The following is a 25,509-nucleotide window of genomic DNA, read 5'->3' as shown; positions in this document are numbered from 1 at the left end:
GTGCTTCCCCCGGGTCCTAAGCCATGTTGAATTTAAGATGAAGTAGCCAAGTGAATAAGGGCTTCCCCGGTGGCTCAGTGGTAAAGAATCTGCCTGACAATGCAGAGATGTGGCATGGAGCCCTGGGTCAGGAAGATCCCTTGGAGAAGGAAATGGCAATCTCCATCCAGTATTCTCGATGGGAAAATGCAATGGACAGAGGAGCCTGGCATGCCCCAGTCTGTGGGGGTCACAGAGATTCAGAAACAACTGAGCAACTGAGTATGCACAGTGAAGTGAATGCAGATATTAAAGCTTATAGACTCTCTGACATGTTCTACCTTCACTTTAGGAACTGAAAGTCCTCCAAGGCCTCTTTCACTTACTATTGTCACAGACTACCAATTTTTTTTTTTTGGACAGTTGTCCTGGTTTTAATTTTTCTAGTTGCTTCTTTACTAATTCCGTTGCTAGTTACCTTCCTTCCAAGGATCTAAGACAACTGTGCACAAATATTTATCTCACTTGGACTTCCTTTAGAAGAGAACAGACGTTCTCTGTGTGTATATGAAATCCTAAGGGTGCTGCATTCGCCTTGGGTCACACATACAAGTAGCACAGAGACAGCAGACAACCAAGTTACAGGGACATTTCCATGTGGGTTGAGTGAAGTCAATTATACCATAAGCACTTCCGGCATGTGACTCTCTTGAGGTACTTATTGTTCTTTTGTGACCCTGTCCATATTTTCCCAACACATTACCAGCTCCTGATAGACAGACTGAAAAGCACAATCACAGAAAACTACTCAATCTAATCACATGGTCCACAGCCTTGTCTAACTCAATGAAACTATGAGCCATGCCATGTGGGGTCATGGTGGAAGTTCTGACAAAAATGTGGTCCACTGCAGAAGGGAATGGTAAACCATTTCAGCATTCTTGCCTTGAGAACCCCATGAACAGTGTGAAAGGCAAAAAAATAGGACACTGAAAGATGAACTCCCCAGGTGGGTAGGTGCCCAATATGCTCCTAGAGATCAGTGGAGGAATAACTCCAGAAAGAGTGAAGAGATGGAGTCAAAGCAAAAACAACACCCACTTGTGGATGTGACTGGTGATGGGAAGCAAGGTCTGATGCTCTAAAGAACAATATTGCATAGGAACCTGGAATGTTAGGTCCGTGTTTCAAGGCAAATTGGAAGTGGTCAAACAGGAGGTGGCAAGAGTGAACAACATTTTAGGAATCAGCGACCTAAAATGGACTGCAATGGGTGAATTTAACTCAGATGACTATTATTTTTTTTTATTTTATTTTATTTTTAAACTTTACATAATTGTATTAGTTTTGCCAAATATCAAAATGAATCCACCACAGGTATATATGCGTTCCCCATCCTGAACCCTCCTCCCTCCTCCCTCCCCATACCATCCCTCTGGGTTGTCCCAGTGCACCAGCCCCAAGATGACTATTATATCTACTACTGTGGGCAAGAATCCCTTAGAAGAAACGGAGTAGCCATAATAGTTAACAAAAGAGTCTGAAATGCAGTACTTGGATACAGTCTCAGAAATGACAGAATGATCTCTGTTCGTTTCCAAGGCAAACCATTCAATATCCTGGAATCCAAGTCTATGCCCCGGCCAGTAATACTGAAGAAGCTGAGTTGAAGAATTCTAGGAAGACCTACAAGAACTTCTAGAACTAACACCCATAAAAGATGTCCTTTTCATTATAGGGGACTGGAATGCAAAAGTAGGAAGTCAAGAAACAGCTGGCATAATAGGCAAATTTGGCCTTGGAGTACAGAATGAAGCAGGGCAAAAGCTAATAGAGTTTTGCCAAGAGAACACACTGGTCATAGCAACACCCTCTTCCAACAACACAAGAGAAGACTCTACACATGGACATAACCAGATGGTCAACCTCAAAATCAAATTGATTATATTCTTTGCAGCCAAAGGTTGAGAAGTTCTATACAGTCAGCAAGAAGAAGACCGGGAGTTGACTGTGGCTCAGATCATGAACTCCTTATTGCCAAATTCAGACTGAAATTGAAGAAAGTAGGGAAAACCACTTGATCATTCAGGTATGACCTAAATCAAATCCCTTATGATTATACAGTGGAGGTGAGAAATAGATTTAAGGGACTAGATCTGATAGAGTGCCTGATGAACTATGGACAGAGGTTCGTGACATTGTACAGGAGACAGGGATCAAGACCATCCCCAAGCAAAACAAATGCAAAAAACCAAAATGGCTGTCTGAGGAGGCATTACAAATCACTGTGAAAAGAAGAGAAGTGAAAAGCAAAGGAGAAAAGGAAAGATATTCCCATTTGAATGCAGAGTTCCAAAGACTAGCAAGGAGAGATAAGAAAGCCTTCCTCAGTGATCAGTGCAAAGAAATAGAGGAAAACAATAGAATAGAAAAGACTAGAGATCTCTTCAAGAAAATGAGAGATACGAAGGGAATATTTCATGCAAAGATGGGCTCAATAAAGGACAGAAATGGTATGGACCTCACAGAGCAGAAGATATTAAGAAGAGGTGGCAAGAATACACAGAAGAACTATACAAAAGAGAGTTTTGCGATCCAGATAACCACGATGGTGTGATCACTCACCTAGAGCCAGACATCCTGGAATGTGAAGTCAAGTGGGTTTTAGGAAGCATCACTATAAACAAAGCTGGTGGAGGTGATGGAATTCCAAGTGAGCTATTTCAAATCCTTAAAGATAATGCTGTGAAAGTGCTGCACTCAATATTCCAGCATTTTGGAAAACTCAGCAGTGGCCACAGGACTGGAAAAGGTCAGTTTTCATTCCAATCCCAAAGATAGGCAATGCCAAAGAATTCTCAAACTGCTCCACAATTGCACTCATCTCACACGCTAGTAAAGAAATGCTCAAAATTCTCCAAGCCAGGCTGCAACTATACATGAACTGTGAACTTCCAGATGTTCAAGAAGGATTTAGAAAAAGCAGTGGAACCAGAGATCAAATTGCCAACATCTGCTGGATCACGGAAAAAGGAAGAATGTTCCAGAAAAACATCTATTTCTGCTTTATTGACTATGCCAAAGACTTTGACTGTGTGCATCATCTGGAAAATATTGAAAGAGATGGGAATACCAGACCACCTGACCTGCCTCTTGAAAAATCTGTATGCAGGTCAGGAAGTAATAGTTAGAGAACTGGACATGGAACGGACTAGTTCCAATTGGGAAACGGAGTAGGTCAAGGCTGTATATTGTCACTCTGCTTCTTTAACTTCCATGCAGAGTACATCATGAGAAACGCTGGGCTGGTTGAAGCACAAGCTGGAATCAAGATTGCTGAGAGAAATATCAATAACCTCATATATGAAGATGACACCACCCCTATGGCAGAAAGTGAAGAAGAACTGAAGTGCCTCTTGATGAAAGTTAAAGAGGAGAGTGAAAAAGTTGGCCAAAGGTCAACATTCAGAAAACTAAGACCATGGCATCTGGTCCCATCACTTCATGGCAAATAGATCGGGAGACAGTGCAACCAGTGGCAGACTTATTTTGGGGGGCTCCAAAATCACTGCAGATGGCGACTGCAGCCATGAAATTAACAGACACTTACTCCTTGGAAGAAAAGTTACGACCAAACTAGACAACATATTGAGAAGTGGAGACATTGCTTTGCCAACAAAGTTCCATGTAATCAAGACTATGGTTTTTCCAGTAGTCATGTATGGATGTGAGAGTTGCACGATAAAGAGAGCTGAGCACCGACGAATTGATGCTTTTGAACTGTGGTGTTGGAGAAGACTCTTGAGAGTCCCTTGGTCTGCAAGGAGATCCTATCAATCCATCCCAAAGGAAATCAGTCCTGAATAGTCATTGGAAGGACTGATGTTGAAGCTGAAACTCCAATACTTTGGCCACCTGATGCGAAGAGCTGACTTGTTTGAAAAGACCCTGACGCTACAAAAGACTGAAGGAGGGAGGAGAAAGACGACAGAGGATGAGATGGCTGGATGGCATCACCGACTCGATGGACATGAGTTTGAGTAAACTCCGGGAGTTGGTGATGGACAGGGAGGCCTGGTGTGCTGTAGTCCATGGGGTCACAAAGAGTCGGACATGACTGAGTGACTGAACTGAACTGATAGTTAATTGTTACCTGGGGGTTAGTTTTTCTTGTGCTTGTTCATCGTCTTCATCTTCATACATTTCTGCAAACAAAATCAGAAATGTCCAGTCAGCTTCTAGTAACTTCACCCACTGCAAACACAGGGACTCATATGGTCACAGAGTCATAAATATCTACGTATGAGTTAGTACTGTACGGAAGTTTTAATGCATTGTCTTTAAACAACTGCCCAAGCATGGATTTCTGATCCAGCAGGCAGTCTGTTTCTAAACTGGTAGATCATCCTCAGGACACCCTCTGCTTGAAATTGGGCAAACATTTAAATTGTCTTTTCTTCCTTATATCACCTCACATTGTCCACCTTCCATCTCCACTTCTACAAATGTATTATCCATCCTGCCACAAATTCTGCCAAAGACACAGCCTCTATAAACCTTCTCAGGTCTCACAAGATGCCCTCCTTTCTTGAAGGAGAACAACCATGTCCCACATCCCTCCGTCTGGGAACATCCTGGCTCTTCAAGGTGGCTTTTACGTGTTATCTGGGAAAGTCTCTCTATGGAAAGTGAGTGCTCCAGTTTAAGCCATTTTCCCAATGCCAAGTCCAACTCTATCAAGTACCTTATCCAACACCACAAAGTGAAGGGCTTTCTTTTTTCTGCAGTGTATTTGTAAATATTCCAAAATTTCATCACTACAGCTACCATCAACAGATTATTTCATCCATTTTACAGATGAGAACAGTTACTAACATGAGGAAAAGCAATCATTCTCACATAGTTATGAACACAGCACTCAGCCTGGAACCTGGGAACTTCAAGCTTTGTCTAGGGCTCTATTGACTCTAACAAGCTGCCTCCTGTCACCTCCTCCTTTCTGTGCCTTAATGCTGGCTGGATGTTCCTCCTGCCCCAGTGGCCATGGTCCATCAGGAAGGAAGCAGACCGTTGGGATACGATGACCTCCACCCTGTGCACTTCTCCTCTGTCCTCTTAGACAATCCTGCTCCTACATAGCCCCAAATAGGACATGAAACAGGAAAGCTGATAAACATTCCTAGTGGAGGTGTTCACCTTATCAACTGGGGACCTAGGAGAGGATCAGTGCTCTCAGGGTCTGTGGCCCCCTCACCTGGGCTGAGCTTGCAGGCAAGGCGCTTGGCCAGTCGGTACCCCTCAGACAGGCTCTCTCGGAAGCCCTGCCCCTGGTGGCTGTCCGGGTCATTGTGGGTGAGGAGGTCTTTGAGGTGCTGCTTGAGCAGGACAGAGTCATCTTTCCCATCCCGCAGTGTCTGCCGTAACTGGGTCAGCTCTCTTGCCTGACTGCGAATTAGTGTGCCACATGTCCTAGGTGGAACAGAAGATGCAAGTGTAAAAGGCAAAGAGTTAGATGAAAGACGGTTAGGGATTTCTGTGAGAGCATCCCCAAGGAGACCTCGAAACAGAATTCTGGCACATATCTGATGACTGGCTCAGTCACTCAGTCGTGTCCGACTCTTGTGACCCCATGGACTATAGTGCACCAGTCTCCTCTGCCCATCAGATTATCCTGGCAAGAATACTGGAGTGTGTTGCCATTTCCTACTCCGTATGTGATGACTGGCCTGTGTCAAAGAGAAAGAAGGTAAACAAAGGTTTCCTCTGTATCAGAAAGTACTCCTGTAAGATTTCGTGACATTTCATTCATCTTGTCCTTGTGTAAAGATCACCTTATGTCTTCCCTGGTGGCTCAGCTGGTAAAGAATCTGACTGACAATTCAGGAAACACAAGAGAGGCAGCTTTGATCCCTGAGTTGGGAATATTCCCTGGAGAAGGAAATGGCAACCCATTCCAGTATGCTTGCCTGGAAACTTCATGGACAGAGGAGCCTGGTGGGCTAAGTCCATGGGGTCATAAAGAGTCAGACACCACTGAGCACTCATGCATGCATCAATGTCTTCCTAAACCTGCACCATGAAGATGTCTCTTCGGTTTCTCACTCGGCCATGCCCATTTTCATTAAGAATACACAAAGTGTTTTCTGTATTTTTCATGTGGCAACACAAAGTACTGTCCAGTGAATGGCCCACAGCCAGATATGGAGTGTGGGCAGGTGTAGCTGGTGTGAATTGGAAAGAACGTAAGAACGACAGGGTCAAGAAAGGATTTCAGGATGTGGTCAGTCAGGAGGGGGTGTGGTTTAAAGGCAAATAAGGTATTGATGGCACAACATAGTGAATGAGCCAAGAGCCCGCGGTTCACTTGAATGTAGTGAATTTCACGATGAGATTCAAGTCAGTAGTTTATTTAAACCAAAGTAAATTACTTCCTGAATACAACTGGAATCCATAATTCCCCAACTGGTGTTCTCCACCTATTTTATAATATTGTGCCCTGTGCTCACCGTGATCATCCCTGCCCTTCTTACCTCAGCCTTTCATCAAGCGTTGGCTTCTCTGCCAGCTTCTCTGCTGGCCTCCGCACTTCAAACAGCAGCTTCTCCCCCAGCACAGATTCAACGATGTCCTTACACGCTTCACACTCTGAGGAAAGAGAGACACTGCCTCAGGGAAAGCTGGCCTTGCTGCTGTGGTCACAGCCTTCAAGGGAGGAGGACGGGCCACCTCAGTGCTGGATGTAACTCCTTCTCCAGTCTCAATGGAGAGATTTCCACATCTGATTCCTCAGCGTCTGAAGCGAGGTTACTCCCCATTGTAGAGGTGAGGAAAGAGAAGCTCCTAGGCACAGAAGGTAAATAGACAGGATGAACTGCCTTTTGACAAAGTCAGAATTCACATCTCCTGAGATAGACCCTGAATCCTGGGCCACTGAACCAAGACCTGCAGCCTCTTAGGTGGGACCCTGAGCAGGGCCTGGGGTGGCGATTCCTGTGTGGTCGGGAAGGCCCCTAGGACTACAGGACCGCTGGTTCCCTCATGCTGGGATTTCAGGAACGAACAAGTGTCTCAAGGTATAAAGCTCGCCTGGACACACTTGTGTGAAATAGAATACATGAACCCAAAGGACCTAAAGAGATATGCCAAACACTGAGAAAGTCTGTGTTATTAGGAACAGTAGAGCTATGAACTAAGTGTATTTACACTGAGCCGGGCACGACTGTCAGGGCTTCATCAGATTTACTCAGCACTCACTCCAACTCAAACAGTACTTTCTCTTACAGCACCACACAGGCACAGGAGGAAACAGAGACATAGGAAGGTTCCCAGCAGGGAGGTGAGCCCAGGAAGCCTGGCCCGGAGTCCACGTCTTTCCACTGTGCTCTGGTGACCTCCACACCAGGGTCCTGGTGAGACATTTCTTCTTCACCAGCCTCACAATTTCTTTCCTAGAATTTTGTTACTATCATAAGGAGCAGTGTAAATAAAACTTAGTTTGTCCTTTCCCCAAAGCTCATCATTTCACGTTCTTAAATAGGAGGCTTTACCTCTTGTCTCTGTGTCCGTCATTTGTCATTGACGCCCTCATCGCTTCATTGAAAATGACTGTAGGAAAGTGACACAGATGCACGTTGTCAAGATTCCTCTCATGCCCTTGCTGTGCATGTACCCTGGTCTTGACTTCTTTCCTTATGCCAGGCCCCTCTTACTGAACACGCAAAAATGATTCCAATTGCCAGGCTGACTGTGGGTGCAAAGGACTCCTCACCCTCTGCCTGGGTTTTTACTGGGGCTGGTGATCTCCCCCACTTACCATCATCCTCATGTTGGTCACACATCTTATAGAACAGACTCAGGTTCCCCTGGACTCCTGGCCCACCTGTATCACCAAAGTTTCACCAGCTCAAGTGGGGAGAGGGGGGAAAGTACAGATTGATTTCACCAGAAACACCTTCAATCTTGCCACAGAGTCACATGGCTTTCTTGGACTCAGGAAGGAGAACCTGCACACTCAGAAAGCACAGCTTCCTTCTCACCAGGGAGTCTCTGTCTTGATGGCTTCACAGAAACCGTGGTTTCAATGAGAAGCAGACTCATCCTTAAGCTCCTTTAAATCATATCCCCTCCTCCTTACAGGGTCTAACCACACGTTACCCCAGTGTAACTGGCACAGGGCTTTGCCAATGGAACCTCAGGGAACCTCGAACTGATGGAGTTCATTAGGCCCAGAGGTTTAGCCAAGAGGCATGCAGGATCCGATACAGAACAGAAAAGATTCCAGTCCACACAGCTTAGCTTGCTCCTGAGAGACACAGGCATGCCTGTGCCTGCACCAGGAATCACTGTCTGGGATTTTAACTCTCATCTCACCCTACACATCACTGCAAACTTGGAAAAGGCCTCGCCTCCTTGTGCCCCAGTTTTCCCAGCCTCAGGAAACCGAAGGCAAAAGAGCCACTACCACCTTTCCCAGATTGTTTTCAGAATGGAACTCAAGATGGCAAAGGGAAAAGGAGACCAGTCCTGGAGACTTACAGTGTCTTAGAGGGAAGACAGTGATCGTTCATTGCTTTGGTGATCATGGCCTCGAAGACTTACTGTATTTCTGTAGCTGGTTGGCCAGGGAGTAAGAAGTAGCTTGGGATATGAGGAATTTCTCTGTGAGGTCCCTGAAGTCCTGCTTGTACTTTGCCAGCTGCAACCGAAGCTCCTGGTTGATTTCCGTGAGGGTACATTCTGCCCTCAGATCCGATAAAGAGGGAAGACATACTGCCATGGTGACATGTGGTAGAAGGGGTAGAAGCCAAGGGTGGGGAGGAGACACCCAATATATGGGGGATTAAAGACAAGCAAAATCACATAGGTTTAATCAGCACTGAGGGATGACAAAAACCGGAATTCCTGACTTACTGTTGGGAACAACTAGAGGGTTCTCAACCACAAAAAGAAGATTCAAGATGCCAGAGCTCTGAGCCAAAGGTGCTGTGTGGGGCTGAGACTCAGACAGCAGTGAAGGAGGGGGACCCAGCGTGCTAGGTAACCGTCTGGAGTTGCCATAACAGAACTGGTAGGGGGAGGGGTTCGTGGAATCTTGGGGGCCCCTGCCTTCTAGGTGCCTAGGCCATGACCATTTGTGAACATCACCACTGATAGCACCCAAGCCCTCAGCAGCCACTCTGATGTTCACTACACATGTCTAGATACCACTGATCCATCTCCTTCCAAACACTATCAAAGCTGAGCTCTCACTGTTCATTCTTCTGTGTATAAAAATATTCATGGGAGAAATACTTTGCCAGCACATCTTAATTTCTGTCAGGCTGTCATAAAGTCACTTCAGTTCAGTTCAGTTAGTTTCAGTCGCTCAGTCATGTGCGACTATTTGCAGCTCCATGGACTGCAGCACACCGGGCCTCCCTGTCCATCACCAACTCCTGGAGTTCACTCAAATTCACATCCATTGAGTCGGTGATGCCATTCACCATCTCATCCTCTGACGTCCCCTTCTCCTCCCACCTTCAATCTTTCCCAGCATCAGGGTCTTTTCCAATGAGTCAGTTCATTGCATCAGGTGGCCAAAGTATTGGAGTTTCAGCCTCAGCATCAGTCCTCCCAATGAATATTCAGGATTGATTTCCTTTAGGATGGACTGGTTGGATCTCCTTATAGTCCAGGGCACTCTCAAGAGTCTTCTCCAACACCACAGTTCAAAAGTATTAATTCTTTGACACTCGCTTTCTTTATAGTCCAACTCTCACATGCATACATGACTACTGGGAAAACCATATCACCTCATCTTCTCTTTAAACAGATCTTAAGGCTTTTCACAAGTGAAGGACATCAAACTTGTAGACTGTCATGAACTTCTTCTGTGGGTCTTCTCCAGTTTAGTCTGTGTCCTAAAAACTGTAGGATAAAAATCAGAGTACAATAGTAAGTGATTAAATAAGTTTTAAAAATATTTTCTGTCCCATCTCAGTATTCTTTTGCTGCATCCCATTGTTATGTCAATGTCTTCTCTTTACTGGGCAGCATGTTGGCTTCAGAATAAACTGAACCAACTCCTCCCTTCCTCAGCATCTCTCCCTGCCCCCGTCTTGTGAGTCTGAGACTTGGGGAACCCCTATAGCATTTGTCTCTTCAGTTTAGCTGTTGGTCTAACCTGGATGGAGGGTGAAATGGGTGTGACAACAGGCCACTGAGCATTTGTTCACGTTAAGGGAAAAGATACAAAACTGGAACAACTACTTCTGAAAGCTTGTCTTCCCCACATCCCCACACAGTCCTCCAACTACAATGCTTAATGACAGTTGGTGTGTGAGATTCAGCAAAGGCTCTAAGAAAATCTATTTTCCGGTGCTGTGGGGCCTGATATTCTGTGGGAGAAAGAAAAATGTGTCAAATTTCTTCATTCTTAATGTGATGAAACCAAAAAACCTCACAAGAGGTATCTGGCTTGAGGTCAAACAGGAATGAATTTTGCCATGCTAACAGAAGTATATAACAGGTATAGTTCATTGACTGATACCATGCCAGGCATTTCACACATATTATGATACTTTCTTTCATCATAACCATTCAAGGTAACATCATTGTAGAAGAGGTACATAAAAAAATTTATTTGACCAAAGTTAAAATTAAAAAAAAAAAAAACCACTTTATCAAGGCAAGTAAGCTAGTGCTTTGCATTTTGTAGGTAGGAAAAACCTATTATTTTTATCATGCTTTTGTCCCATTTCATACTCCTCTTTTTCTCTGTGACCTGACTTTATTCCTAGAGCCCTACCTTTTCTCAGCTAAACCATTTCTGTGCACTGAGCAATAGCAGAAGTGATGGCTGGGCCCTTCTAAAGACTTCCTGAGTGCTTATGTGTTTCAGGACACCAGTCACCATCTGGAGGCAAGAGCAGCCCGTCTGTTAGAATGTGTGCTATGCTAAGTTGCTTCAGTCGTGTCCCACTCTTTGTGATCCTATGGACTGTAGCCCTCCAGCCCCCTCTGTTCATGGAATTTCCCAGGCAAGAATACTGGAGTGGGTTGCCATTTCTTCCTCCAGGGAATCTTCCTGACCCAGGGATCAAAACCGTGTGCCTTGCGTGTCCTACATTAGCAGGCGGGTTCTTTACCACTAGCGCCCCCTGAGAATCCCATCTGTTAGAACGGGCAGCTGCTCGCCCAGCCCACTGAGGTTAGCAGGACGTCCCAGGACAGAAAGGATCACTTCCCTTCACCTCAAGGATCTTTTCTCTCAGTGACTGTGCTCTATTGGGCCGAACTCTCCTGAAACTGAATGCTCTGGCTAACTTTCTGGTTTCTTGTTAGGTGGCTTGAGTGTTTATAAAATTTTCTAACAAACATCTTCGCTGAAGTTTGCATTTATAGCAATACGATTTATTTTTTAGAAAGTGGCAGCTTGGAGAAGATTGGTCCCATCAATGAGCAAACAAGGGTGAATTTAGCTTTCACTCAAACCAGGCTGAATTTAAAATTAGGGCTCTCACTTTCCTCAAGGTGGATATCAGGTGCCACAGGCATGTGTCCCCAAGGACTTGTGTCTCTGCTGTACACTGGACAAGAGTAAAATGGGGTCAGATGGGCCCAGTACTTCAATGCTAGAGTCTTCCAATAGTTCTCTGCTTTAGTTACAGGACTGGAAACACCCTTGTGCTTCTGCTCTGTCCTCCTTCTGTGTTTGGGGTAAAAGGTATGCAGCTCAGTTGTTCTGTCCCCAAGCCGATCACTGTAAGAATGACCTGGGAGAGTTAGTACCCAAACAAGGCACAGTCCTCACTGTAGCAACTGGGATTCAGCGAGTTGAGGTGGGACCTGGAATCTACTTGTTAAAGGTCCTCAGGTGTGCACTTAGTCTTACCCACTGATTTCATTGACCTCCCTCATAATTCGAGGGGATGATTATTTCATTTATGGTACTTCTAGTGTTCAAAATGGACTGGTGCCAAAAACATAACTCTCTGCTGCTTTGCAGATGAAGAAACTGAGGCACAGAGAGGGTCTCTAACAGGCCAAGACCCCCATACTGTAAGGGCTGGAGCCACCCCTGGGTAGCATCCCTTCTACTGCGAAACCCCATCCCACATTTCCTAGTTCACTCTTGTGTCAGATTCTTCCAAGTAGCTGTTTCCTTCACCTATACTGCATTTCTACCAAAAATTTCCCAAATGTAGTAATAATTTCTCACTTGATACTGTTTTTCACAACAGATATTTTGCAGAAAAGTCTATCATTACCCCGTGATGCATATTGGTGACTTTATTAAAAAACTGGATATGGTCACTTACTTACTCTCTCCTCTTTCATTCATCAATCTGTGTTCTGCTTACTTAAACCAGTATATTGTCTTAATCACTGTGTTTTAACCTGAGTTTTGAAATCTAGTAGAGTAAATCCTCCAACTTAATTCTCCTTCAGTGTGTTTTGGCTAATTGAGATACTTTGATTTCCATTTACATGTTATAATTAGCCTGCAAAATATACCTCCCCCCAAATGCCAGGTGCAATACTATTGAGAATAAAAAGGATTTGACATTCTAAAAATATTGTCTTCCAATCTATGAATATAACATATATTTCTATTTATTTAGGTCTTTAATTCTCTCAGCAGTAGTTTTCAGGAGTCATCAGTCTGTATTCTTAAGCATTAAATGATCATGGATGTTTATCTCTATTATGTTTTATTGAATTTCATTTCCTAATCCTGCTGGTATGGAGAAATGTGGTAGATTTTTATATGACTCCTCCTGATGGCATCATGTAAAACTATACAACTACATGCGTTCTGATAGATGTATACACTATGGAAACCACAGCTACCATCACGATGCAGGGTGTTTCCATCAGTCACAACTCTCCTTGTTCCCCTTTGCAGCTCATCACTCGCTCAGCGCTTAGCCCCAAGCAGCCAGTTTAGATGAATTTGCCTTTTTAACAAATTTATAAAATGGAACAGTATACATGCTCTTCCTTGTCTGCACATTAAGCACTCAACACATAGTTAAGAGAGGATGTGTGTAGAGCCTCAAAACTGTAAATGCAGCAGAATATTATTACCATCTCTGCTTCAGAAATGAGTCCCATTATCCTGGCCCCTGATAAGAATGAAGCTCTCTAATGTTTCTCCAAACACCATTTATCCACCTTATTGCACCCTTACTTGGAGGACATCCACGTGTGGGCCCTTCCAAGTTTCAGGCTGGGGTCTCATGCAGAGCCTCAAGGTCCCATCATCTTCCTCCTGGAACTGGTGCTCCCAGCAGTATAAACCAACTGGATCCATCGTGTGGATCTCCTCAGCAGGTGCACAAGTTCACTGTGGACTGAATTACTCTCCTGGTCCTTCCTGCTCAGCTCAGGTTGCTCCTTGAGAACTTAGATGGTGCTGTGCATTCCTCACTTCCTATTGTATTTTCCAAGCTCTTACAGTGTCCCATAGGTTACTTGTTCTTGTCCTTACCTCCCTTGGCAAACAGCTCCTCGACCATTACCTCGCTTTTCTTTGGGTTTTCTCATCCTCTGAACCTGCTGATTTCCTTTCTTCCATCCCCTCTATCCTTTCTGTGTTTCCAGTGTGGGGGCCCAGTTGAGGCTCCTATGGGAGAGACGCAGAGAAGGAACCAAGGTCAGGTCTTGGCTGCAGATCCCAGTGCACACTTAACATGCATCTCAGTCTCTCCTGCACTCAGGAAAAAGTCAGCAAGAAAGGAATTTGGAGAATTTGAATAACCTTATCTTACAGATGAGGAAACTGAGGCCCAGAGACATATGGAGATTTCACCTAAATTCCCACGCCCTTATGCAGCAGAGCTGCTGCACAAACCTTGACTACAAGCGTTTGTATCCAAAAGCACCAGGAACCCAAGGCTAAATTTCAGGGGATATTTGATCAAACTTACTTCTTATTTCCCTTCCTAAAATAAAAACACCTGACGGACATCTCCCCCACAAAATTTCATCTCTGTCAATAGTCCTATATGTAGACTCGGCATTCCCTTCTCCAGGGTATCTTCCTGACCCAGGGACTGAACTCAGGTCTCCTGCATTGCAGGTGGATTCTTTACCATCTGAGTCACCAGGGAAGCCCAATAATCCTATAGTCTTATAGTCCTATATTTATACTCTGTTTTCCACCTTGGTGGACACAATGGGACCAAGAAATGCATGAATATTAAATACATCACAGTCTTTACTTTAAAATTAGATGTGGTTCTCTGTAAAACATCTGGCTCCTGTACTAGAGGCCATATTCCTGAGAGCCAGGTGCCCTCTGTGCCTTAGTCAACCCTCCTCCCCAGAGCCTCTTCAAAGCCTGCCACAGGGAACATTCAGTAAGTACTTGTCAAGCAGATCAATACTAGTCACCAGGAATCACTAGCTCTTACTGAGGTCTTCTACTCCCTACCCTATCTCCATCGATCCTACCCTGTGTCCATGTGAAAACCATGAAAGCACAGCCCTGGTGGCAGAAGTCCAAGATGCACATTCCAACTCCACCAAAATACCAAGTCTGCTTTCCATGGTGATTTCATTGCCCTCTTTGAACACATGGATCTTGTGTATAGTGGAGAAGAATGTAGCATGTGAAATAGAAAAAGGAGAAGGCAATGGCACCCCACTCCAGTACTCTTGCCTGGAAAATCCCATGGAGGGAGGAGCGTGGTGGGCTGCAGTCGATGGGGTCGCTAAGAGTTGGACATGACTGAGTGACTTCACTTTCACTTTTTACTTTCATGCATTGGAGGAGGAAATGGCAACCCACTCCAGTATTCTTGCCTGGAGAGTCCCAGGGATGCGGGAGCCTGGTGGGCCGCCGTCTGTGGGGTCGCACAGAGTCAGACACGACTGAAGCGACTTAGCAGCAGCAGTACTAACCTTGGATGATTGACTGTGATATCAAATAGGAGACAGGCCCAAATCCCTGGGTTCTGGCTGCACATATAGAAAATCTACACCAGAGACACTACAGGGCCTGTTATAAACATGGGGATAAGGCTCGAGAAACTGCATTTCAGACAACAATTCCAGGGAGATTCTCATGAAGGAAAAAGCCCCAACATTAAACAAATGGCCTAGAATGAAGACCTTGAAATCCTAGCAGCAACAATCATGACTCAGCTTAAGTAAAGCAAGTCCCTTGTCAAGGTGACTTCTCAAGGGGAAATGTCTCCTTTGCAGGATGGTGCCAACCCTGCCCAGCCCCACTCTCTTCCAGGACAGAACTGGGCAGCAGTGGCCAGTGGTACGTGATGAGACCTCAGGAAGTGAGCATAACTGGAGACCTATCCTCAGGCTCCTCCATGTGCCAGCTTCACTCCAAACCCACAGGTAAACACGAAGCTGAGTAGGTCAGCCTGTGAAATGAAGTCTCATTTAGGACCCACCTCTTTTCTACCAGGGCCTCCTCTTGCATTTCTCCTCTAGTCCCTGCTCACAGAGTGAGGTAAAGCAAAGGCCCCAGCAGTGCCAAGTCCTTCCGAGTGCACCCCTCGTCCTCCCCACCCTGGGCCTCGGGGCGGAGCAGGGCTGTGAGAGAGTCAGTGACTACCTCTGTGCTCTCACAGTCACATCCTTCTCAGTCCCTGCACCCTGGTCCCCTCGCAGCCCACTCCCAGACCCTTCCAGAATGCCAGGTGCCAACATTTGCAGAACATTCTTCCATCATCAAGAGTAATTACAGGAAGTGGGGTTGTTGCTACACAGATCCTCACCCTGTAAACGTGCCCTGTGTACAAACCCAGTTCACACTCTTCTGACTCCTAGCTCCCTGGTCTCCACCTGGTGGAGAGGTGCAGCCACACAGTTGAATCCTGGGATGCAGCCCAGTTCCAACAGGAGAGAACTGGGATTCTCAGAAAAAGGCTGTGTCCAGGCAAAATGAGGCATTTGACGGAGTCGGTCATCAGCACCCCACTACCTGCTCTTTCCTGCATCATTTTTTCTTTTCTTTGGGGTGCTTTTTCCAACTCTCTAATCAGCCATCGGATTCCTACTTCAGTGCCATACAGACAAAGATAATGTCACACTAGAGATGTTTTTATGCAAACCCAGGGGCAGCCATTTATGGAGTAGTAGATAATTGTGCCTGAGACTGAATTGGCATTTCCAAATCAGGGTTAGTTAGGATGTTGGAGGAAGAAGAGCTAAGAAAAGGCATTTTAAGGTCTGTTTGCAAATAACAGGACATAGAATAGGCCAATCTCCTTTGGAAAAGCAAATTCACCTGGATTACCTGCTGGAAGGACTGGAGATGGCAACTATTCAAAACTTTAGCAACCAAAGGCAATGGCCTTGATGAGGCAAGGGATAGTAAGTTGAAACATTAAACAGCAGACATAGGTACAATCATTTTTGCTCCTCTTTTGGTCCTCATTTTGGTTCAAAGACCACATCACAGATCTCTTTGGAAAAGTTGAGTGAGCTTTCTTCCTTCTATAATAAAAGTGATTTGAGGAAATTGTTGAGTACCAATCATTAACCACACAGGATCAGTTGACATGAGGTACTAACTTTTAAAATTTTATTTATTTATTATTTTTGGCTGTGCTGGATCTTCATTGCTGTGCAGGAACTTTCTCTAGTTGCAGCACGTGGAGGTTACTCTCTAGTTACAGTGCACAGGCTTCTCATTGTGGGGCCCTCTTTTGTTACGGAGCCAGGACCCTAGACACATGAGCTTCACTACCTGTGGTGACGGAGAAGGCAATGGCAACCCACTCCAGTGTTATTACCTGGAGAATCCCAGGGACAGGAGGACCCTGGTGGGCTGCCATCTATGGGGTCGCACAGAGTTGGACACGAATGAAGCAACTTAGCAGCAGCAGCAGCAGCAGCAACACCCTCCCCAGGCTTTTCCTCCCATGAAGGCATTTGCAGCTCCCAGCTCTAGTCCCTAGGAACTTCCCAGGCACTGGCTACTCAGATTCCTCTCCCCATTGACTTTCTCCTTCTCTCTCTCTCTCTGGCTCTAGTGCCTGAGCTCAGCGCACAGCTGTTGACTGGCTGACACTAAGAGGGAGTGGACTGACTTGCTTTCACCTGGATGACTTTCAGAGGGGAGCAGAAATGTGGTCACTGAGGAGGCTGGCTGTGGTGGCAGGCTAATGCTTCCCCAAAGATGTCACATCTAGGTCCCTGGAATCTGTGATTATGTTACTTGACATAGCAAAAGAGACTTTGCGGTGTGATTAAATTAAAGATCTTGAGATGGGCACCCCATGGAATCACTAAGGTCCCTATAGAGGGAAGAAAGAGAGTTGGTGTCAGAATAATGTGTTGTGAGAATAACTTGATCAGTTGTAACTAGCTTTGAAGATGAAAGTGGCCTATGAGAGTAGAATGTGGGCATCTTCTAGAGGCTGGACAAGGCAAACAGATTCTCCCCTAGGATCTCCAAGAAGAACCACAACCCAACTGTCACATTGATTGTAGCCCAGGGAGATGCATCTTGAACTTCTGATCTCCAGAATCATAAGATAAGAAATGTGTGTTGTTTTAAGCCACTAAATATGTAGGAACATGCAACAGTAGCAATAGGAAACTCCTACAGTGGACTTCGGTGAATAAAGAATATTTAAAACTGGTTATGATGGGATTTGTTACCATAGCTTTAGACCAATTACTCTATCCCCAGAAATGCAAACTTTCAAACTGTTTAATTCTCAGTGTAGAAAATGTAAATAATACTGGATGAGGTACCAACCATCCCCATATAAGAGGTTGAAACCTCACTTGCACTCAGGGATAAATGTATAGTATGCTCCAAGACAGGACTGTGCATGCCTGGTCTATTTGACACAGGGTTGCAGGGGCTGGAGCACTGAATTTATAATGTTCTTCACTGGGCTAGCTACAGGGCGGTCCTTTGTTATATCTTGAGCAACTACTATCTGAACCCCCCTTTTTCCTTGATGAGAAATTTTCCATATTCTGCAACTTTTGAGGATCACACACTTACTTAGTTTTCCGAGGGGCTAAGATGTGGATCTATTACCAGGAACTGGCCACTCCCTGTAAGTAACAACTACTCCAGCATTTAATAGGTGAGAGACACAAGGACTAGGCCCTGGGAAAATTCTTTCTGGCCACGGCCACAGAAGAATCCCCCCACCACAAGATCTTCAGTTTATCAGCAACCAGGTGCAGCGGAAGGCAGGGACCCACGGGTGGTGTCTATGCCCAGGACCAACAGGGACAGCACTGCAAAGCCATAGGGTTTGCCACTTGGCAGAAGGCACCTGTGTCCTTGCCATTTGGTTTGTGGGCTTGCTTTCATGAGCCTTTTTTATTCCTCCCAGTTTGTATAAATTCATTCTCCAGTTTTCTGGAGATTCTCTAAGGTATTACTAGCCCTGGATTAAAGTTTATGTCAGATGAAAAGAGCCAGAGTCTATTTCTGATGGGTGCAGAGAGAGAAATGGGGGATGGGGGGTGGGGGTGGGGAAGGGAGGAAGAAAGCAAGATTCTTCCTGGAAGCTAACTGCGTGCTGAGTTCCTTTGCTGTTTGCCCCAAGATTTTCCAGAAGTCACCTTCCCCCTTAAGCCAAAGGCACCTCAAGGATCAAGTTACTCCATTTCCTCTTGCTCTCTGGGCGGAAAACATAAGTTGGCTGTCTTCTCCAGCCTCCCACTTCTCCGCCCTCAGGTCTAACCCAGTCTTATGCAGTAAGAGAAAACAAATAAGCAAACCTCACTCTCCAAGCAAACACGTCATCTTTCTTGCCTTTATTTTAGTCATCAGTTTCTATTTCAGAACCCTCATTTCTTGTATTCTGTATGGTAAGCAAAGGAAAAGCATGGTCCTTGGGATATCGTGAGAATGAGACAGGAAGAATCTGCACAGAAAATAAGTCCACCGAGTAGCACTTTGAGTTCAGTTCAGTTCATTCGCTCAGTCGTGTCCGACTCTTGGCGACCCCATGAATTGCAGCATGCCAGGCCTCCCTGTCCATCACCAACTCCTGGAGTTCACTCAGACTCACATCCATCGAGTCAGTGATGCCGTCCAGCCATCTCATCCTCTGTCGTCCCCTTCTCCTCCTGTCCCCAATCCCTCCCAGCATCAGAGCCTTTTCCAATGAGTCAACTCTTCACATGAGGTGGCCAAAGTACTGGAGTTTCAGCTTTAGCATCATTCCTTCCAAAGAAATCCCAGGGCTGATCTCCTTCAGAATGGACTGGTTGGATCTCCTTGCAGTCCAAGGGACTCTCAAGAGTCTTCTCCAACACCACAGTTCAAAAGCATCAATTCTTCGGCACTCAGCCTTCTTCACAGTCCAACTCTCACATCCATACATGACCACAGGAAAAACCATAGCCTTGACTAGACGGACCTTTGTTGGCAAAGTAATGTCTCTGCTTTTGAATATGCTATCTAGGTTGGTCATAACTTTCCTTCCAAGGAGTAAGCGTCTTCTAATTTCATGGCTGCAGTTACCATCTGTAGTGATTTTGGAGCCCAGAAAAATAAAGTCTGACACTGTTTCCACTGTTTCCCCCATCTATTTCCCATGAAGTGATGGGACCGGATGCCATGATCTTCGTTTTCTGAATGTTGAGCTTTAAGCCAACTTTTTCACTCTCCACTTTCACTTTCATCAAGAGGCTTTTGAGTTCCTCTTCACTTTCTGCCATAGGGGTCATGTCATCTGCATATCTGAGGTTATTGATATTTCTCCCAGCAATCTTGATTCCAGCTTGTGTTTCTTCCAGTCCAGCGTTTCTCATGATGTACTCTGCATAGAAGTTAAATAAGCAGGGTGACAATATACAGCCTTGACGTACTCCTTTTCCTATTTGGAACCAGTCTGTTGTTCCATGTCCAGTTCTAACTATTGCTTCCTGATCTGCATACAGATTTCTCAAGAGACAGATCAGGTGGTCTGGTATTCCCATCTCTTTCAGAATTTTCCACAGTTTATTGTGATCCACACACTCAAAGCACTTTGAGATGTAACCTTAAATCCGTATGTTTATACACATGAAATATACATATGCTTTTATTTTGTCTCTATACTATTTCTATTCACTGTTTTACAACTTATTTCTTCCTTAAAAACTTTTGCATCAGTGTAACACACGATCCCTAAATTTCTCTCCTCGGCGTGCAATCCAGCACGAAAGGTCAGACTCCAGGAGGCTGGCAAAATCCGTCTGTATCTCCATGTACATGTATGGCTGAGTCCCTTCACTATTCACCTGAAACTACCACAACATTGTTAACTGGCTATACCCAAATAAAAAATAAAAATTTTAAAGTGAAAGGAAATAAAACCCGTCTATGTCTCACTTAAAGGGTGAAAGTTATATCGCTCAGTCGTGCCCGACTCTTTGCAACCCCATGGACTGTAGCCTACCAGGATCCTCCCTATATTGGATTTTCCAGGCAACTGCGTGAGTCTGAGTGAACTCGGGGAGTTGGTGATGGACAGGGAGCCCTATCGTGCTGCAGTTCATGAGGTCGCAAAGAGTCGGACACGACTGAGTGACTGAACTGAACTGGAGTGGGTTACCAAGTCCTCTTCCTGGGGATCCTCCGGACCTAGGAATCGAATCCGGATTTCCTGTATTGTAGGCAGACGCTTTACCGTCTGAGCCACCAAGGAAGTCCAAGGTCTCTTCTATCCTTGTAAGTAGGTCGATTACTAAGGTTGATGAAATCATGACGTCACTTCCTCGTCACAGGGGACTGGCCACTGGTCATGTGGACAGGGGTGGGGCGGGGCTTGGGTTGAAAGAGGCGCCGCCTTAGAGGTCTTGAATGGAGTTGGCTTATGTAAATTTTGCAGCGAAGTGGTACTGTTCCCGGCGAGCCACTTCCCTCGTTACAGAAATTTTCCTGAGATTTTGTTGGATTTTTTTTAGAAGAGTTATTTGGAGGGCCTGAGAGGCGTGGAGAAAGAGAGGGTGCAGAGGACAGTGGAAGAGTCGGGGGGAAACGGCAAAGTCAGCGTGTGTATAGTGAACCTGTCTAAAGCTGTTGGGGGAACAGGGAGAAGATCACCTCATACTTACCTGGCAGAGGAGATACCATGATCAAGAAGGTGGTTCTCCCAGAGCGAGACTCACCCATTCTACTGCGGGTGTGTTGATCTCTGCGGTTTCCTCAAATAGAGGAAACTCGACCGTGTAATTTATGATAGTGGGGGACTGCGTGCACGCTTTCTCCTCGTAACTACGTAATAACTGCAGACTTAATCTATGTTTCCTTGGTGGTGGTTTAGTTACTAAGTCATATCCGACTCTTTGACCTCACGGAGTGTAGGCTGTTAGTAGGCTCCTATGTCTATGAAATCTTTCAAGGCAAGGATACTGGGTTTCTTCTCCAAGGAATCTTCAGCCAGAAATCACACTCGGGTCTCCTCAGTATATGCCCAAGCTCAAGTTATTTTTCCAAGTGGGAGAGTTGGAAAAGACAGATAGGCTGCGGGCAAAGTAAAACTCAGATATACATATGCAGCCAAGAATGTCTCTCTTTTTTTTTTTTTAAGGTTCTTTGTTGTAGTAGGTATGGGTTTGCAACTATTTTCTCCCCATTTGCTTGGTGCCAAAAGTTAAAAGTTATCTTTAAGAAATTGAAAGAAGGGGTGTGATTACTTTTGAGACGCCTCAGGCAAAACTTGTATTGAGATACTTGCAGTTGTTGTTCACTCCCTCAGTGATGTCCAATTGCTTTGCAAGATGTTTGCTAGTCATGATACTTTGTGTGAAGTCTTTTGTTGTTGTCTGACAAATGCAGACCTCAAAAGATTTCAGTGGGAACGTGTGTTCTGTCCATACCATTTCTGTCTTTTATCCAGCCCGTCTTTGCATGAAATGTTCCTTTGGTATCTCTGATTTTCTTGAAGAGATCCCTAGTCCTTCCCATTCTGTTGTTTTCCTCTATTTCTTTGCATTGATTGCTGAAGAAGGCTTTCTTATCTATTTATGCTATTCTTTGGAACTCTGCATTCAGATGTTTATCTTTCCTTTTCTCCTTTGCTTTTCGCTTCTCTTCTTTTCACAGCTATTTGTAAGGCCTCCCCAGACAGCAATTTTGCTTTTTTGCATTTCTTTTCTATGGGGATGGTCTTGATCCCTGTCTCCTGTACAATGTCACGAACCTCATTCCGTAGCTCATCAGACACTCTATCTATCAGATCTAGGCCCTTAAATCTATTTCTCACTTCCACTGCATAATCATAAGGGATTTGATTTAGGTCATACCTGAATGGTCTAGTGGTTTTTTTCCTACTTTCTTCAATTTAAGTCTGAATTTGGCAATAAGGAGTTCATGGTCTGAGCCACAGTCAGCTCCTGGTCTTGTTTTTGCTGACTGTATAGAGCTTCTCCATCTTTGGCTGCAAAGAATATAATCAATCTGATTTCGATGTTGACCATCTGGTGATGTCCATGTGTAGAGTCTTCTCTTGTGTTGTTAGAAGAGGGTGTTTGTTATGACCAGTGCATTTTCTTGGCAAAACTCTATTAGTCTTTGCCCTGCTTCATTCCATATTCCAAGGCCAAATTTGCCTGTTACTCCAGGTGTTTCTTGACTTCCTACTTTTGCATTCCAGTCCCCTACAATGAAAAGGACATCTTTTTGGGGTGTTAGTTCTAAAAGGTCTTGTAGGTCTTCATAGAACCATTCAACTTCAGCTTCTTCAGCGTTACTGGTTGGGGCATAGACTTGGATTACTGTGATATTGAATGGTTTGCCTTGGAAACGAACAGAGATCATTCTGTCGTTTTTGAGATTGCATCCAAGTACTGCATTTCGGACTCTTTTGTTGACCATGATGGCCACTCCATTTCTTCTGAGGGATTCCTGCCCACAGTAATACATATAGTGGTCCTCTGAGTTAAATTCACCCATTCCAGTCCATTTCACTTCGCTGATTCCTAGAATGTCGACATTCACTCTTGCCATCTCTTGTTTGACCGCTTCCGATTTGCCTTGATTCATGGACCTGACATTCCAGGTTCCTATGCAATATTGCTCTTTACAGCATCGGACCTTGCTTCTATCACCAGTCACATCCACAGCTGGGTATTGTTTTTGCTTTGGCTCCATCCCTTCATTCTTTCTGGAGTTATTTCTCCACTGATCTCCAGTAGCATATTGGGCACCTACTGACCTGGGGAGTTTCTCTTTCAGTATCCTATCATTTTGCCATTTCATACTGTTCATGGGGTTCTCAAGGCAAGAATACTGAAGTGGTTTGCCATTCCCTTCTCCAGTGGACCACATTCTGTCAAATCTCTCCATCATGACCTGTTCCATCTTGGGTTGCCCCACGGGCATGGCTTAGTTCCATTGAGTTAGACAAGGCTGTGGTCCTAGTGTGATTAGATTGACTAGTCCAGAAATGGTATGGACCTAACAGAAGCAGAAGATATTAAGAAGAGATGGCAAGAATACACAGAAGAACTGTACAAAAAAGATCTTCACGACCCAGATAATCATGATGGTGTGATCACTGACCTAGAGCCAGACATCCTGGAATGTGAAGTCAAGTGGGCCTTAGAAAGCATCACTACGAACAAAGCTAGTGGAGGTGATAGAATTCCAGTGGAGCTATTCCAAATCCTGAAAGATGATGCTGTGAAAGTGCTGCACTCAATATGCCAGCAAATTTGGAAAACTCAGCAGTGGCCACAGGACTGGAAAAGGTCAGTTTTCATTCCAATCCCAAAGAAAGGCAATGCCAAAGAATGCTCAAACTACCACACAACTGCACTCATCTCACACGCTAGTAAAGTAATGCTCAAAATTATCCAAGCCAGGCTTCAGCAATATGTGAACCATGAACTTCCTGATGTTCAAGCTGGTTTTAGAAAAGGCAGAGGAACCAGAGATCAAATTGCCAACATCTGCTGGATCATGGAAAAAGCAAGAGAGTTCCAGAAAAACATCTATTTCTGCTTTATTGACTATGCCAAAGCCTTTGACTGTGTGCATCACAATAAACTGTGGAAAATTCTTCAAGAGATGGGAATACCAGACCACCTGATCTGCCTCTTGAAAAATTTGTATGCAGGTCAGGAAGCAACATCATGAGAAATGCTGGACTGGAAGAAACACAAGCTGGAATCAAGATTGTCGGGAGAAATATCAATAACCTCAGATATGCAGATGACACCACCCTTATGGCAGAAAGTGAAGAGGAACTCAAAAGCCTCTTGATGAAAGTGAAAGTGGAGAGTGAAAAAGTTGGCTTAAAGCTCAACATTCAGAAAATGAAGATCATGGCATCCGGTCCCATCACTTCATGGGAAATAGATGGGGGAAACAGTGGAAACAGTGTCAGACTTTATTTTTCTGGGCTCCAAAATCACTACAGATGGTGACTGCAGCCATGAAATTAAAAGACGCTTACTCCTTGGAAGGAAAGTTATGACCAACCTAGATAGCATATTCAAAAGCAGAGACATTACTTTGCCAACAAAGGTCCGTCTAGTCAAGGCTATGGTTTTTCCTGTGGTCATGTATGGATGTGAGAGTTGGACTGTGAAGAAGGCTGAGTGCCGAAGAATCGATGCTTTTGAACTGTGGTGTTGGAGAAGACTCTTGAGAGTCCCTTGGACTGCAAGGAGATCCAACCAGTCCATTGTGAAGGAGATCAGCCCTGGGATTTCTTTGGAAGGAATGATGCTAAAGCTGAAACTCCAGTACTTTGGCCACCTCATGTGAAGAGTTGACTCATTGGAAAAGGCTCTGATGCTGGGAGGGATTGGGGACAGGAGGAGAAGGGGACGACAGAGGATGAGATGGCTGGATGGCATCACTGACTCGATGGACATGAGTCTGAGTGAACTCCAGGAGTTGGTGATGGACAGGGAGGCCTGGCGTGCTGGGATTCGTGGGGTCGCAAAGGATCAGACACGACTGAGTGACTGATCTGATCTGATTCTGGCACTTCATATGAATGAATGATGCAGTATGTTGGCTTTTTTCTCTGTTCTTTCATTCAGTTTTGAGGTTCAATCTTAACTGGTCACGTCAATAATTTGGCTTTATTTTTATGCTAAGAAATACCCGGTTTTATGGTTATAGCACAACTGGATTTTCCATTTTTCTCATGATGAACAGATCTCTTTTTGTTTATTAGGCACAAAGTAAGTATGAATAATTGTACACAAGTTATTTTGTCTAGATATCCATTTGGGTACATATACCTAAGTTGAGAATTGCTTGATCAATGAGTAGAAACTGACCCAGACTTTGCAAAGTAGTTGTGTCATTTTACATTTCCTCTCAAATATAAGCTTGATCCAGTTTCTGTACATTCCCACAAACTTAGTATTGTCAATCTTTTAAATTTTAGCCATTCTGATGTCTGTAGCAGTTTCTAATTTTGGTTTCCAAAAGTTGATTTGTCATTTCATTATCTTCTACTATAAAGTGCCACTTCAAATATTCAGCTCATTAATAAACTATATTATTTGTAATTTTCTTTGTGATTTGTTTAATTTCTTTATATATTTTGAGAAATCTCTTATCAGATATACATACTGCAAGTAATACATATGGTCTATGAC

At 44.6% G+C, this 25,509-nt stretch overlaps 1 protein-coding gene and 1 non-coding gene across 2 annotated transcripts in view; one reads left to right on the top strand and one right to left on the bottom strand.

Annotated features, from left to right (window-relative positions):
- Nucleotides 1-13,478, bottom strand: part of LOC112585770 (putative neuroblastoma breakpoint family member 5) — a 31,235-nt gene extending 17,757 nt beyond the window's left edge. Inside the window, exons 1-6 of the mRNA XM_045166219.1 lie at nucleotides 13,451-13,478; nucleotides 8,578-8,715; nucleotides 7,793-7,858; nucleotides 6,510-6,624; nucleotides 5,234-5,448; nucleotides 4,133-4,184 (exon numbers count right to left, since the gene is read on the bottom strand). Coding sequence (XP_045022154.1) covers nucleotides 4,133-4,184; nucleotides 5,234-5,448; nucleotides 6,510-6,624; nucleotides 7,793-7,858; nucleotides 8,578-8,715; nucleotides 13,451-13,478 — 614 coding nt within the window. The remainder of the gene's footprint in view (nucleotides 1-4,132; nucleotides 4,185-5,233; nucleotides 5,449-6,509; nucleotides 6,625-7,792; nucleotides 7,859-8,577; nucleotides 8,716-13,450) is intronic.
- A 7,517-nt stretch (nucleotides 13,479-20,995) lies between these two features.
- On the top strand, nucleotides 20,996-21,159 carry LOC123465932. The gene has a single exon (XR_006641252.1). It is a non-coding gene; the product is annotated as a U1 spliceosomal RNA (small nuclear RNA).
- The last annotated feature ends 4,350 nt before the right edge of the window (nucleotides 21,160-25,509 follow it).

Source organism: Bubalus bubalis, chromosome 6, assembly GCF_019923935.1.
Source record: "Bubalus bubalis isolate 160015118507 breed Murrah chromosome 6, NDDB_SH_1, whole genome shotgun sequence".
Taxonomy (NCBI): Eukaryota; Metazoa; Chordata; class Mammalia; order Artiodactyla; family Bovidae; genus Bubalus; species Bubalus bubalis.
This window is presented reverse-complemented; position numbering and strand designations above follow the sequence as displayed.